The 14744-nt window shown below is 50.5% G+C and overlaps 4 protein-coding genes across 4 annotated transcripts; 3 read left to right on the top strand and 1 right to left on the bottom strand.

The window, feature by feature from the left end:
- Positions 1–1237: 1237 nt before the first annotated feature.
- PHYSODRAFT_435842 (hypothetical protein) lies at positions 1238–1390 on the top strand (the record flags this gene model as incomplete). Its single annotated transcript, XM_009520180.1, has 1 exon — positions 1238–1390. A coding segment is annotated over one exon (153 nt), but the record flags the coding sequence as incomplete, so codon positions are not given.
- Positions 1391–1663: 273 nt separating this feature from the next.
- PHYSODRAFT_246129 (hypothetical protein) lies at positions 1664–2855 on the bottom strand (the record flags this gene model as incomplete). Its single annotated transcript, XM_009520179.1, has 2 exons — positions 1664–2531; positions 2620–2855. The coding sequence occupies 2 exons, from the start codon at positions 2853–2855 to the stop codon at positions 1664–1666; spliced, it is 1104 nt and encodes a 367-aa protein (XP_009518474.1).
- A 3675-nt stretch (positions 2856–6530) lies between these two features.
- PHYSODRAFT_478459 (hypothetical protein) lies at positions 6531–7587 on the top strand (the record flags this gene model as incomplete). The annotated part of the gene is made up of 2 exons (XM_009520178.1): positions 6531–6893; positions 7132–7587. Coding segments are annotated over 2 exons (819 nt in total), but the record flags the coding sequence as incomplete, so codon positions are not given.
- Positions 7588–9590: 2003 nt separating this feature from the next.
- Positions 9591–14334, top strand: PHYSODRAFT_483144 (hypothetical protein; the record flags this gene model as incomplete). Its single annotated transcript, XM_009520177.1, has 3 exons — positions 9591–9818; positions 12078–12126; positions 14168–14334. Coding segments are annotated over 3 exons (444 nt in total), but the record flags the coding sequence as incomplete, so codon positions are not given.
- Between the last annotated feature and the right edge of the window lie 410 nt (positions 14335–14744).

Genomic DNA, 14744 nt, shown 5'->3' with positions numbered 1-14744 from the left:
CATTGCAGGCACGGTCGACGCCTCGTAACAGTAAGCGGTGCGTTGGCAGCAGTCTTCGATACAGGCTTGCAAATGTCGGAAAGGGTAGCCGGGTGTGGAGGTCACGGACGGAATTGTTGACAGTAGCTGAGATAAAGATTTGTTCGGATGCTTGGAAATTGTAAACTGAGAGGTCTTAGCAAAAGCGCAGGGACCGCGGCGGTTGTATGTCCAGTCTCTGAGGTAATTTATGTGTTTACTTACCGTACAAAAGCCGGAAAAGGTAAAATTTAAATCCAGAAAGACCCAAATTAAATCAACCTAATATAACACAGCAGTTCAGAAAGTATGTATTTCTTAACGGAAAAAGGAAAAGAAAACAGAAAACTTACTCGCTATCGTAAGTTAAATCAACTGGATTGTTCGCAGACCCTGCCGTCTCGATTTTGTACTCTTCTTCGCTTTCGTCGCTTCCTGATTGGCTGAGCGAAGAGGACGAGTTATCCGATTGGCTTGGAGAGGCATCATGAAAACTCTCTGATCGGTCAGAAATGCTAGGAGTGCGCGTTCGGATTGACTGAAATTGTTGCGCAGGGGTCCTGGGTGGCCAAAAAGGATCTCGTCGTCTTCAAAATTGTCGACAAACGGTGGGGTTCTAGGCCGAGACGAATCATCACTGCTCTCGTCGGACGATGACGATAGTGGTTCGCCATCGACTTGGCGCAAGGTGCGCGACGCGTTTCTGTCGAGGGGGGAAATTTCATCGGCAAGGACCCGCTCTGTCCTCAAGAGGTCCTGTCGGAGGCAGTCGATAACATCGACACTTGATTGGTCGCATTGAAAATGCACAGTGACTACAGCAGTCCGCCGCGTCAAAATCCTGTCCTGTAGATAAGTACAGTTATGTGGATAGTTAATCGTGGAATAAACAATGCAAAGCTCTACTTAAAATCAACTACAGTACTGTGTTGTGCGACTAAATGGCAGTTGTAAATCAAGCCTACAGTGCACCCAGAGGCTTGGTAGCAGTCATATATCAAGTCTTCCGGCCTCTTCAATACATGTTTGTAGTCCATGAAGGCTTAGTAGCGGTGCATATCCGAACTCCAACTGCTCACGGAGCTGGCGTTTAATTAAATTTTTACTGGCGTCAAAAGTAGCTGTCGATAATATAATTAATCCTATGAAATACAATAAATCCCCATGTAATAGAAAGTAGCCGATGGATGCATAAAAAAAGTTTTTCCCAGCGATCCTGATCAAGGCTGCAGCTACGAATCTGGGCCTGAATCCAAACGATTACTCGACGCACTCTCTTCGGATTGGTGGGGCATGTGCTCTATTGGCTGCCGGGAAAAGCGCGTTAGTCATTAGTCGGATGGGACGTTGGGCAAGTTGGTGCTTTACGGTCCTCAACGCTACAACCGGGAATGCTGCGCGATGTGGCGGAAGACATGATTCGTTTCTCGACCTGGGAAAGTCACGATGATCCCATCCTGCCTTCAGAGGGGTGTAGGTCAAGCCTCAAAAACTAATCAAATGTTTCCCCACCAAGTGTCGTTGTTGAAGCTGCTGATTGAGGAAAAGCGAATTAGCCGATCCTGACGATCTGCACCGGCGGCACATGACTCATGAGACCAACGGCCAGCTGCGGCACATTAATGGCGTTCTGACAGCTCTCCATTCACTTCGGTATCTTCTTGATGATGCCACCAATGGCCTTGAAAAGTTTGTTGGTCTTCGTGCCGCCCTCCCTGAACATACTGAGTCCGCATCCGTCCTCGGTGCCAGCGGCGAAATGCTGTCCTACGACAGCGGGGCAAGTTTTGTCGGCGTAGGGATCATCGGTGGTGGCTTGGACGCCGTCGAGGGTTACATTCGAGAAGTCGACGTAGGAGAGTCTGGCGACAATGGGACCCTCGATGAGCTCCGAGTCGATCTTAATGAGCGCTGACAGCGTATCATATTGACGCTTACCCATGATCTCCGCAGACTCGATCCCGGGATTGCCCTCGCCCTTGAAGATTCGGTCTCCGTTGTCGGTCAAGTTGGGGCTCACGTCGCCAGCATTCGTAATGCCGATACCCACGACGACGTTATCCAACTCGTCCTCGAGCAGGAACTCAGCAAACCCCTTGTTGCCACCACTGATCAAGAGGTTGGCTGCGGTGAGACTGATGGGGTGGACAGGGTAGAAGGCCAAGACACCTCGGAGTTTACCCTCGCTGCTGAAGAACTGGAGCACGCGCATCGTTGTGTTGATGCTGCTCGAGTACTTGGCTCGCTCGGACTCTGGATTGGCCAAGTAAGCATTAAGAGATCGGTTTGTGCCGCCTTGCGCCACTTCGCCCTTGTTCCAGCGGATGGTGCCGCTCACCACAGAGTTGTGTGGCTTGTCGATGGCGTTCAAGATGCCGCTCACGATCATGTCGACGTTCTTGCTGATGTAGCCGAGGATGGACACGTCGTAGAGGAAGTAGCCGGCTTTGCCGCCCGGTCCTACGAGCGCGTGCGTGGCGTGTAGAACGACGTTCTGATCGGTGTAGACGCCGCTGTACTTAGAGGTACTTAGAGGCGAGGTGGGCGAGAACTTCTTGGTGTACGAGTTGCATGACGGAGTGCAGATCACAGTGGACGAACATGACGCGGTTGCTGGTGTCGGGGTCTTCGATGAGGAAGACTCTGGCGGACAACCGGTTAATGATTCCTGCAGTACTCTCCTTGAGATCCAAGAACCTCTTCATGATGACCTCCGCGGCAGGGTCGGTGATGTCGCTCTTGCCAATCCAGATGTTGTATTGAGCCCGACCTCCCACAGAGAGCAAAGTCATCCAGACAAGCATGTGCAACACGACTAGCGACTTGAACCAGTGCATCTTCAAGAGAACCCCAAACCGCGTCGTGTCTGGTCTACTGGGAAAAGAAAAATGGCACACTCGCCGGTTCTTTGGAAAGCGCCGAGCTGTGTGGGCAGAGATAGAATATTTCGTAGTTTCCAAGATGCTTTATTAAATGTAACAGGGGGTTGCAAATGCCTGAAAAGTGCTCCCGAAGCTTTTGCAAATCTTGAAAACTGTGGCTATTTCTTGACAACTCTATTTTTTAAATATATATTTAAAAAATAAGCAAATGAGCGGTTCACTGTAGCATACTAAATAGCAGTCTAGTACTTTGCGCTCACAAAGTCGTACGGGACCCGTAGAAGCTCCGAAATTTGCAGCAGAGCGAGCAATAACTACAATGTATCCGGATTGAAGCCCGATGCTCCATATTCAAAGATACTCGCTCACTACATGTAGTAGGTTCCTCCGTAGAGACCGGCAATACTGGTAGTTTTTCTACTAGCTTGGCCGCTGACTTTGGCTTTATGTCGATGCGTGTACTGATGCATCTGGTTATTGCTGCAGAGTCCCTCCTGTTGCTAAGGTTAGAAGGTTTTCCTATTTTATAGTCCTGAGTATCATAATTCGGCAAAACATGTCACTGTTAGGGATCAGGAAGACCAATTTGAATGACTAGTGTACGGAATTTGCAAGCCTAGTTCACATAATTCGATGATGAAGAGGGAACGATAATCTGCTGTTACGGTATTAAAACCCACGGGTGCTGTGAGCTAAGCAATTAGAGCTTCATAAATTATTCTTTGCCTTGTAGGTAGTTGATAATTTCTACCATAAGTTCGCCTACACAACGAGCCAAAGACCGGCGGTATCGGTTGTAATTATCGCGACAGCACGCCATTCATCGTATTCAGCTTAAAAGTGAGCACAGTTATTATGTAGTGTACTCCCTAACGCTGACATGTTAGTGGCTATCCATGTTAGCTCACTCGTTTCTAACCATAAGTATATATTGTAAATTGGATCGTAAATTCATAATTCTGAAGGGATGTATGCGTTCAGTTTGATAAATCTTTCGTTGTTGTCGCCCACATTCTGCGCTCGGTGCAGGTGCTTTAGCGCCGCTGGGATCGCTCGCGGTGGTAGCTACCTGTCTCTCGAACAATGCGCTGGTCGAGGTGCACACACAATACCCTGCTGTCGGAGGCTAAGATTGGGTCATTTTTGAAAGAACAAACCCCGTATTTTAATAGATTCAAACCACTGGCATCTACTGCGCCTGCTTCGCAGCCGCAGCACCTGCCGGGTAAAAAGTGTAGATTTTAGATATGAGCCGGTAATGCTAATACAAAATAATTAATACAAAGTTTGCTTGAGATCTGCGTGCAGCTTGCAAGATCAGGCCTTCACTTTCCGACATGTGTTTATTCTTTTCAAGATACACGAAATACCCGCGAAGTGCGAAACAACGTCAGTGTTTAGCTCAGTTGATGAAATCGGTAATGAAGAAGACGTGGTAGGTGAAGGTGCTGGGAGCTCCATGCGCACATTGAACGACGACATTAGATTCGCTTTGAATAGCAAGGCGTGGGCTGGTATCGAAGGGACCAGAGAAAGCGGTCGTCAACGTTGAAGACTCGTACGTGAGTGCTTTGTTTCATTAACTACTACCAGATCACTCCACCGTGGAGACTATAGTGCAGATTTCGGTGCTGAGAAAGAAGAGGGTGGTCAACGAATGAAGGACTTAATCTTAGAGGCCGCGGACAAGTACAGACTTGAGCGCATGGAGTGCCTGTGCGAGCAAAGCTCAGTGTTCGGTAGTCCTAGGGGGGTATCGACGGGCTCTAGTACCCTTCGCACTACATCAAACTTAAATACTTTACGCACGGTGTGGTTGTATTTATTTGCGTGTTGCTGGGACGACGACACATGTAACGTCCACGTAATTTACACGTATATAAATGCTATTTAAATATATAGTTGATTTAATCACACGTTTAAGCATAGACTTGTAGCTAAAACCGTTTGTTCTGATTGCATACACTAAACCGAGTATAGCGGGAAATGGAGAAAACCCAAATTCAGACCAGGAATCCGATCGTCCCTTAGCTCTGAAAATAAATTTCAGAGAATACAAACATTAAGACGTTTGCTTCACTAAACTGGCCGGCGCCTCCAAAGTCATCGCGTTTTTCCTTTAGGCATTCAGCTTGTTTGAAAATGGCACCAGTCACAATAAGAAACGTTATTGTAGTCGGCATCCTCAGGTTTTATGTCATACTTTATTTGTGTGGCAGGAGTCTAGAAAAACAGTTCCTATCATTCTACCACGGGAAAGCTGAAACTTGTACTAAAGTGGCCACAGACCTTACTACACCTCGGTAAACGTCGTTTCTTAAAACAAAAACTATTATTTTCTTAGCGGACTTCAATACGTACCAGGTTAGGGCAAGCTAATGGTTTGCTGTGACGATTTGAAATCGTCGATTTCGAACAAAGTAGCTTTTTGATACGGACATCAGGCTACACGTACACGCAATCATTTACATGTACGTTGCATACGGTCACGAATGCTACTCCGTACGATGACGAGGGCTATGACTTTCATACTGGGAACTCCCGAGGAATTGGTGTGGACAGCTCCAACAGATTAATTGCTTGATCGTAACGCGAATCTCGGCTTGGCTCAAACTTCGTGCAGAAAATCCTATGCTGCGGCAGTCTTTTGCACAGTTTTCAGTCACCTTTTGGAATTTTCCCTTCGCAATATGTTATTTCGGGCTCCAAAGGATTGTGCGCCAGTCAGAAGTATGTGGATCTAGTAGCTTTTAGCGACAATTTTCTGTTGTCGGCAGCAGGTCGGACGCACGGTGGATAGGGGCCGGTGCAGTGAACTGACAGAGGAAGTGCGTAGCACACTATCCATTGCTCCGTGTACCAACTTCAGAGTGGCCTGCGACTCGAGTGATATGCATGAGCTGCAGCTCGCCCATATCACGGCAATAGACATCAGTACCTAATACCACCAGCATTTCATACCTCACGTATCCTTAGCCAAGTCGAAGACGACCAAGTAGCGAATGGTATGCTGCCGGGGCTCTTTTCTTAACTTACAAGAGGCTCCCTTATCATAGCCAGAACCGTCGAAACACACACGCTCGTGAAGTAGGAACACACAACAGATCCTACAAATCCCTTCGACTTGGTATTCGTGTCCGTTTCGAAGTTGGCACGTGTTGCTGTTCCAGCCTGGGAATTGCGTGATGAGTCTACAGTTCTCGGCAGCATCTATCCCAACTGCCTGAGCTGAGCAGACTCGAATTCCGACGAAGCTGGGTAGACGCTCCGTTATAGTTGTTGTGAGAGAGCAGAACACGAACTGGCTTGCAAGTGAAGCGGGAGCAAGCACCACCACTTACTTCGCAATGTGGACCACAGCTATTACCGGGTTGGCTACATGTTGCACCTGAACTCCTACACTAAAACACCACTGCACGGCGTTATTCACAAAGCCAACACTCAAATTCAAATGAACTATCCAAGATCACACACCGTGTATTATTCTTTTTAATAGGATTATGTTGGTTGGACCCAAAGGCGCTTGGAACTGGCGGGATCTTGGCGCGAACGCTACGCTCGCACTTCTATCGAGTTCACTTTGCAATTGGCGCCGTGCCCCCCCCCCCCCCCCCCAACACTCATATCAGCTACAACCGGTACCCGCAACAAGTGTGCGCGTGCATCCTACTCGCAGCTGAGAAGGCCAAGGAATGGAAGACGGTGGCGGCGCTCCATGATGTACACGAGAGGACCGCCTCGGGATGTATCAAGACGGCGATGGACACTGGCGACTGGAGTGGCGTCCAGAAGCAGCGCGGCGGCTCCGAGAAGAAGATCCAGGACGCGCACGTCGCTTACCTGCCCAGCGCGCTCGCTGCTACCCCTGAATTGACGCTCGTTCCAATGGCTGAGCTCGTTGAGCAGAAGTTTGACGTGTGCATCAACCGAGAGACCGTGTGTCGCGCCATGGACGCGCATAGCTTCACGCTAAAGAAGCTCCACCGCGACGTCGTCAATCGCAACAGCGACATCAACAAGTAGAAGCGCTACGACTACGTTGTCAAATTCTACGCGGCTTTCGCCAACAACAAGAAGGTCTTCTACCTGGATGAGACCAACATTAACTTGTGGTGCTCGCGCGGAAGGGGCTGGAGTAGGCGAGGGCATTGAGCAGTGCAGACGAGTGTGGCGAGGTAAGAACATCCATGTTATTGCTGTTATCTCCAGTACAGGTGTGGCCTACCAGGAGTCCCCGTTAGGTTCGTTCAAGTCGGAGCTGGCCAACGAGTTTACCCGGCGTTTCCTTCGCCATATCCGATCGACAACCCCACTGGACGAGGTGGTCCTTGTTCTAGACAACGCCCCGTCCCATACCTCAGCCAAGGACGTGTTTGAAGAAGCAAAGTATGTGGGGGCCGATATGCTGAAGATCGAGCCATACTCCTCGATGCTGAACCCTATCGAGAACGTGTTCTCGCTGTACAAGAGCGCTGTCAAGCGCTTTCTCGCGCGGCAGCGCCCGAACATTCTGCGCGTGCCAGAAAGAACGACCATCACGGAGCACCGCGCTGGCTTCCTGAAGCTTGCAGCGGACCCTCTCTTCGCTGAAGTTGTAACGCCAGAGTTGTGCAACCGACGGTTTTGTCACTCGTTGCCTCACCACCAACGTGGCCTCCGGTTTGAAGACATGCAAGTTGGAGCTTAATTGTTCAACCTGATTTAGCAGGTATATCATTTGTAAAAGGTAGTATATCTGAGACAGTTTTGAATTTGAGTGCGCACTTTTTGCATTTGAGTGTTGGCTTTGTGAATAACGCCGTGCAATGGTGTAGAAATATAGGACCTCTCGGGGTATTCGCTCAATCGCCAATTCATCTGAGTGCCAATTCATGTGAACTAGATTGTTACTTGCTCGACAACAGAGGGGAACACCACACCAGTGTGGTAAGTTGAATGCATATTACATGCCGAAGCTTGAATCTCTTTTCAAGCCTGCTGAGAGAAAGTCACCTGAATAATTGGAGTGTCGAGGATGCAGTAGAAGTGAGTTGAACTTGGTTTGATTTTTGGAGTTTGAATTCTGGGAGGTGGCGGTAGTAGAAGCTGAATGTGCTGTAAATTGTTGAATTCGCTGTTTCACATGTCAAGGGGTTCCGTTTCTCCATCCCCTCTGCCCATTGGTGGTGAAGGGCTGTGCATTTCACTTATTCCACAGGCAGAGCACTGCCGCTCTCCAACTAGGTCGTCTTCGACTAGGCTGGGAACACCTGTGGTATAAAACGCTGGTGCTGGTACCGGTGCTGATTGCCGTGATAAGGAAGAACTGTGGCCCCCGCGGGGGCAAATTCTAGCGCAGCCTCACCTTTCAGGCAGGGGTTGGTGTTACCCCACTTGAGTTCGTGATACGCAGGCGCTAATTAATAACGTGAGCTCGGTGCGTACGATCGCAACGCGAAGGCGGGGCTGCACCTGGGTGCTGGTGCGTAGATTCTTCGTAACCCGTTTCTCGAGAGTGTTGTTTTCGTCGGGTTATACTGCTGACACACACTGTACGAAGAGCTTACTGCCGCGTGCAAAGGGCTCAATTAGGCATGAAGTCATAATGGAATAGCGCACTGTAGTGAGTATCCTGGTGTTGCGTGCAGCCAACGGGGTAATTGCATTCATAGATGCCTACGGTACGACAATACCCAAGAGCGAGACGGGAATGAAAACAAATGATGGTCGCACAGCAATTTGTGACAATCAAACCAATCCACGTTAACTCCGCGTCCCAGACAACAAGAATCTCTGGTCCTGCAAAATGTCGGGTTGGCGCAGTAACCAACAAGCTTCGGACAAGCCTGTCATCGACCGCGCACGCCCCAGCGGCACCTGAGGTCAGCGACGCGGAGGCCGAGGCGCAGACCGCGGGAGTGGTCCTGATCGTGGAGCCGCCACTCCCCAGCCGCCTCTCGCTCCTCCCGTCACCCCAAGCATCGGGTCAGTCACTTCAGAGCTGGAGCAGAAGGCTCGCGTGCCTGACTCACTGCCGCAGCTACTTGTGCGCCGGCAAATCCCGCCGCGACCGGGCTTTGGAAAGACCGGTCAGCTTGTGAAAGTCCTCGCAAACCACTTCAAGGTCAACTTCAACTTAGTAGGCGACGTCTTCCACTACATGTCCGAGGCCGGTCGCAGCTTTGGCAGCGACGGTCCGCCCACGGTGCTGGCAGAGCGTCGCTCTTGGCGGAGCTGAGCCACCAGTTCCCTGACGTGGCGCTGGTGTCGGACACACGCAAAAACATCTACGTGCTGCACCGCCTCCCCTTCCAGCAGCAGGAGTTCGGCGACCTTGCGCTGCCCGACGACGAGAGGCGGACCCCGTTGCTGTCCGCATGGAACAACTGGAGCAGCTCTTCAACGGCCGGCTGGACTACACGCCGTACGATGCACTGCAGGCGCTCAATGTAGCAATGCGCGACTCAGGGGGGGGCAAGGTGATGGCACTATTTGATAAGTCTAGACAAATGATCAAATGATGTTGGCATTTTCCAAATGATGGCACTATCTAATAATTGATGTGTGAAGCAAATGAGTGGTTATCTCCCTAGGGTTACGTGCTATTACACTTGGCCGCACTATAGATTGGAGACGACGTCCCTCCTAGCAGGCGGCCTCTCGTTGATAGCAAAAAATAGTCCATAACCAAAATTGTGCTGGAGGGGCACCATGGAGCCACCGGGGCTACAAGCCGAGCTCGAGGAAAGCGCCAATGCAACCTTAGATCGCTGCCGCAAGGCAAGGCCTGCCAACACGACCCGCACATACGCGCCGAAGCAAAAAGAGTTTAAGGTTTGGTGTGATCGAAAGGGCTTTCACAAAACTACGCGCTACCAAGTGCCAGCAGCTAAGATGCGCTTGTTTCTTTGCGAGGAAGTCGTAGACAGAGAAGTTCGTGTGAAGAACTCGACACGTAAGGTCGGCGTGGCAATAGTGGAGATGTACGTGAACGCGATTTCTGACTTGTATAACGACCAAGCAGAGGAGCAAACACTCATCCGCACCCGAGAAACAATCTGATCAAAGCGCTGCTATCATCGCTCAAGCGCGAGAAGCATGAAAAAAATAAACGTGAGTTCGTAGATCGCGGTGTTGGATCGTTGCTGGATGGGTATTGTACGACTGATGATCTGGTGGCAATCTCTCGCTATTACATGAATCTTAACACCGGCAGTGATTTACGGAACCGTATGAGCCATTTTCTGTGTCATTCGTGTTTATTACGAGGCGAGTCTGCGCGCAATTTGGAGCTACCTGACTTGTTCAGTGTGGAGCTCGAGCACGAAGGTTTCACGGATTGCCGTGCGCTCGTGATGATCATGGAGCAGGGAAAGACCAACCAGTATGGGCGTCGCGACTTTGGTTCGTGCGTCCGACACCGCAATGTCGAGGTTTGCCCTATTGGTGCCCTCGGTCTCTATCTCTTTTTTCGGTGGAGCGTTCAATTGGAACCTGTTCCTAATTTCCTGGAGCCTGCATTGTGGTATAATGTCAAAGTTCTCACTCAAGGCAGGAAAGATTACAACAAAAGCGATGACATATCGAGCGCATTACGACGCTACTGTAAAAGCCTTTTCTGCTCTTGGTCTACACTCGAAGGCGAAGACCCACGCTGCCCGAGGGTCTGGATCTCGAATGGCGGAGCTGGCAGGAGCGACAGAGTCACAGATCCGACGGTTCGGGCGCTGGAATGCTGGTGCCATGGAGGGGTGCTACTTGACAGCGTTGCCTCGTGACGCCATGCACTCACTTGCTGGTTTTCCCCCGGACCGGCGCTCGTTTTTTTCTGGAACGAGCTGCTCTGATTCCTCCTGAAAGTCTTCAGCGCGAAGTGTTCCCGTTTGTTGAAAACTACATGGTTGTATGCGTAAAGAATCAGCACCTCACATATCAACTGGTGGGTTTTTGGAATTGCTACTGTACCTTCGGGTGGTCGTCCTCCAGGACGCAGTGCTGCTGCGCGAAGTGCATCCAGCCCACAAGTGGTGGGGGAACCCTCCGTTCAACACGACTGCGTTTAACGCATTTGCGACTGCCCTCAAAGCAGAGGAGCAAACACTCATCCGCACCCGAGAAACAATCTGATCAAAGCGCTGCTATCATCGCTCAAGCGCGAGAAGCATGAAAAAAATAAACGTGAGTTCGTAGATCGCGGTGTTGGATCGTTGCTGGATGGGTATTGTACGACTGATGATCTGGTGGCAATCTCTCGCTATTACATGAATCTTAACACCGGCAGTGATTTACGGAACCGTATGAGCCATTTTCTGTGTCATTCGTGTTTATTACGAGGCGAGTCTGCGCGCAATTTGGAGCTACCTGACTTGTTCAGTGTGGAGCTCGAGCACGAAGGTTTCACGGATTGCCGTGCGCTCGTGATGATCATGGAGCAGGGAAAGACCAACCAGTATGGGCGTCGCGACTTTGGTTCGTGCATCCGACACCGCAATGTCGAGGTTTGCCCTATTGGTGCCCTCGGTCTCTATCTCTTTTTTCGGTGGAGCGTTCAATTGGAACCTGTTCCTAATTTCCTGGAGCCTGCATTGTGGTATAATGTCAAAGTTCTCACTCAAGGCAGGAAAGATTACAACAAAAGCGATGACATATCGAGCGCATTACGACGCTACTGTAAAAGCCTTTTCTGCTCTTGGTCTACACTCGAAGGCGAAGACCCACGCTGCCCGAGGGTCTGGATCTCGAATGGCGGAGCTGGCAGGAGCGACAGAGTCACAGATCCGACGGTTCGGGCGCTGGAATGCTGGTGCCATGGAGGGGTGCTACTTGACAGCGTTGCCTCGTGACGCCATGCACTCACTTGCTGGTTTTCCCCCGGACCGGCGCTCGTTTTTTTCTGGAACGAGCTGCTCTGATTCCTCCTGAAAGTCTTCAGCGCGAAGTGTTCCCGTTTGTTGAAAACTACATGGTTGTATGCGTAAAGAATCAGCACCTCACATATCAACTGGTGGGTTTTTGGAATTGCTACTGTACCTTCGGGTGGTCGTCCTCCAGGACGCAGTGCTGCTGCGCGAAGTGCATCCAGCCCACAAGTGGTGGGGGAACCCTCCGTTCAACACGACTGCGTTTAACGCATTTGCGACTGCCCTCAAAGCAGAGGAGCAAACACTCATCCGCACCCGAGAAACAATCTGATCAAAGCGCTGCTATCATCGCTCAAGCGCGAGAAGCATGAAAAAAATAAACGTGAGTTCGTAGATCGCGGTGTTGGATCGTTGCTGGATGGGTATTGTACGACTGATGATCTGGTGGCAATCTCTCGCTATTACATGAATCTTAACACCGGCAGTGATTTACGGAACCGTATGAGCCATTTTCTGTGTCATTCGTGTTTATTACGAGGCGAGTCTGCGCGCAATTTGGAGCTACCTGACTTGTTCAGTGTGGAGCTCGAGCACGAAGGTTTCACGGATTGCCGTGCGCTCGTGATGATCATGGAGCAGGGAAAGACCAACCAGTATGGGCGTCGCGACTTTGGTTCGTGCATCCGACACCGCAATGTCGAGGTTTGCCCTATTGGTGCCCTCGGTCTCTATCTCTTTTTTCGGTGGAGCGTTCAATTGGAACCTGTTCCTAATTTCCTGGAGCCTGCATTGTGGTATAATGTCAAAGTTCTCACTCAAGGCAGGAAAGATTACAACAAAAGCGATGACATATCGAGCGCATTACGACGCTACTGTAAAAGCCTTTTCTGCTCTTGGTCTACACTCGAAGGCGAAGACCCACGCTGCCCGAGGGTCTGGATCTCGAATGGCGGAGCTGGCAGGAGCGACAGAGTCACAGATCCGACGGTTCGGGCGCTGGAATGCTGGTGCCATGGAGGGGTGCTACTTGACAGCGTTGCCTCGTGACGCCATGCACTCACTTGCTGGTTTTCCCCCGGACCGGCGCTCGTTTTTTTCTGGAACGAGCTGCTCTGATTCCTCCTGAAAGTCTTCAGCGCGAAGTGTTCCCGTTTGTTGAAAACTACATGGTTGTATGCGTAAAGAATCAGCACCACACATATCAACTGGTGGGTTTTTGGAATTGCTACTGTACCTTCGGGTGGTCGTCCTCCAGGACGCAGTGCTGCTGCGCGAAGTGCATCCAGCCCACAAGTGGTGGGGGAACCCTCCGTTCAACACGACTGCGTTTAACGCATTTGCGACTGCCCTCAAAGCAGAGGAGCAAACACTCATCCGCACCCGAGAAACAATCTGATCAAAGCGCTGCTATCATCGCTCAAGCGCGAGAAGCATGAAAAAATAAACGTGAGTTCGTAGATCGCGGTGTTGGATCGTTGCTGGATGGGTATTGTACGACTGATGATCTGGTGGCAATCTCTCGCTATTACATGAATCTTAACACCGGCAGTGATTTACGGAACCGTATGAGCCATTTTCTGTGTCATTCGTGTTTATTACGAGGCGAGTCTGCGCGCAATTTGGAGCTACCTGACTTGTTCAGTGTGGAGCTCGAGCACGAAGGTTTCACGGATTGCCGTGCGCTCGTGATGATCATGGAGCAGGGAAAGACCAACCAGTATGGGCGTCGCGACTTTGGTTCGTGCATCCGACACCGCAATGTCGAGGTTTGCCCTATTGGTGCCCTCGGTCTCTATCTCTTTTTTCGGTGGAGCGTTCAATTGGAACCTGTTCCTAATTTCCTGGAGCCTGCATTGTGGTATAATGTCAAAGTTCTCACTCAAGGCAGGAAAGATTACAACAAAAGCGATGACATATCGAGCGCATTACGACGCTACTGTAAAAGCCTTTTCTGCTCTTGGTCTACACTCGAAGGCGAAGACCCACGCTGCCCGAGGGTCTGGATCTCGAATGGCGGAGCTGGCAGGAGCGACAGAGTCACAGATCCGACGGTTCGGGCGCTGGAATGCTGGTGCCATGGAGGGGTGCTACTTGACAGCGTTGCCTCGTGACGCCATGCACTCACTTGCTGGTTTTCCCCTGGACCGGCGCTCGTTTTTTTCTGGAACGAGCTGCTCTGATTCCTCCTGAAAGTCTTCAGCGCGAAGTGTTCCCGTTTGTTGAAAACTACATGGTTGTATGCGTAAAGAATCAGCACCTCACATATCAACTGGTGGGTTTTTGGAATTGCTACTGTACCTTCGGGTGGTCGTCCTCCAGGACGCAGTGCTGCTGCGCGAAGTGCATCCAGCCCACAAGTGGTGGGGGAACCCTCCGTTCAACACGACTGCGTTTAACGCATTTGCGACTGCCCTCAAAGCAGAGGAGCAAACACTCATCCGCACCCGAGAAACAATCTGATCAAAGCGCTGCTATCATCGCTCAAGCGCGAGAAGCATGAAAAAAATAAACGTGAGTTCGTAGATCGCGGTGTTGGATCGTTGCTGGATGGGTATTGTACGACTGATGATCTGGTGGCAATCTCTCGCTATTACATGAATCTTAACACCGGCAGTGATTTACGGAACCGTATGAGCCATTTTCTGTGTCATTCGTGTTTATTACGAGGCGAGTCTGCGCGCAATTTGGAGCTACCTGACTTGTTCAGTGTGGAGCTCGAGCACGAAGGTTTCACGGATTGCCGTGCGCTCGTGATGATCATGGAGCAGGGAAAGACCAACCAGTATGGGCGTCGCGACTTTGGTTCGTGCATCCGACACCGCAATGTCGAGGTTTGCCCTATTGGTGCCCTCGGTCTCTATCTCTTTTTTCGGTGGAGCGTTCAATTGGAACCTGTTCCTAATTTCCTGGAGCCTGCATTGTGGTATAATGTCAAAGTTCTCACTCAAGGCAGGAAAGATTACAACAAAAGCGATGACATATCGAGCGCATTACGGGGGATCCT

Source organism: Phytophthora sojae (assembly GCF_000149755.1).
Source record: "Phytophthora sojae unplaced genomic scaffold PHYSOscaffold_2, whole genome shotgun sequence".
NCBI classification, from domain to species: Eukaryota; Oomycota; class Peronosporomycetes; order Peronosporales; family Peronosporaceae; genus Phytophthora; species Phytophthora sojae.
Note: the sequence above shows the minus strand (reverse complement) of the source record. Positions and strands in the feature narration are given on the sequence as shown.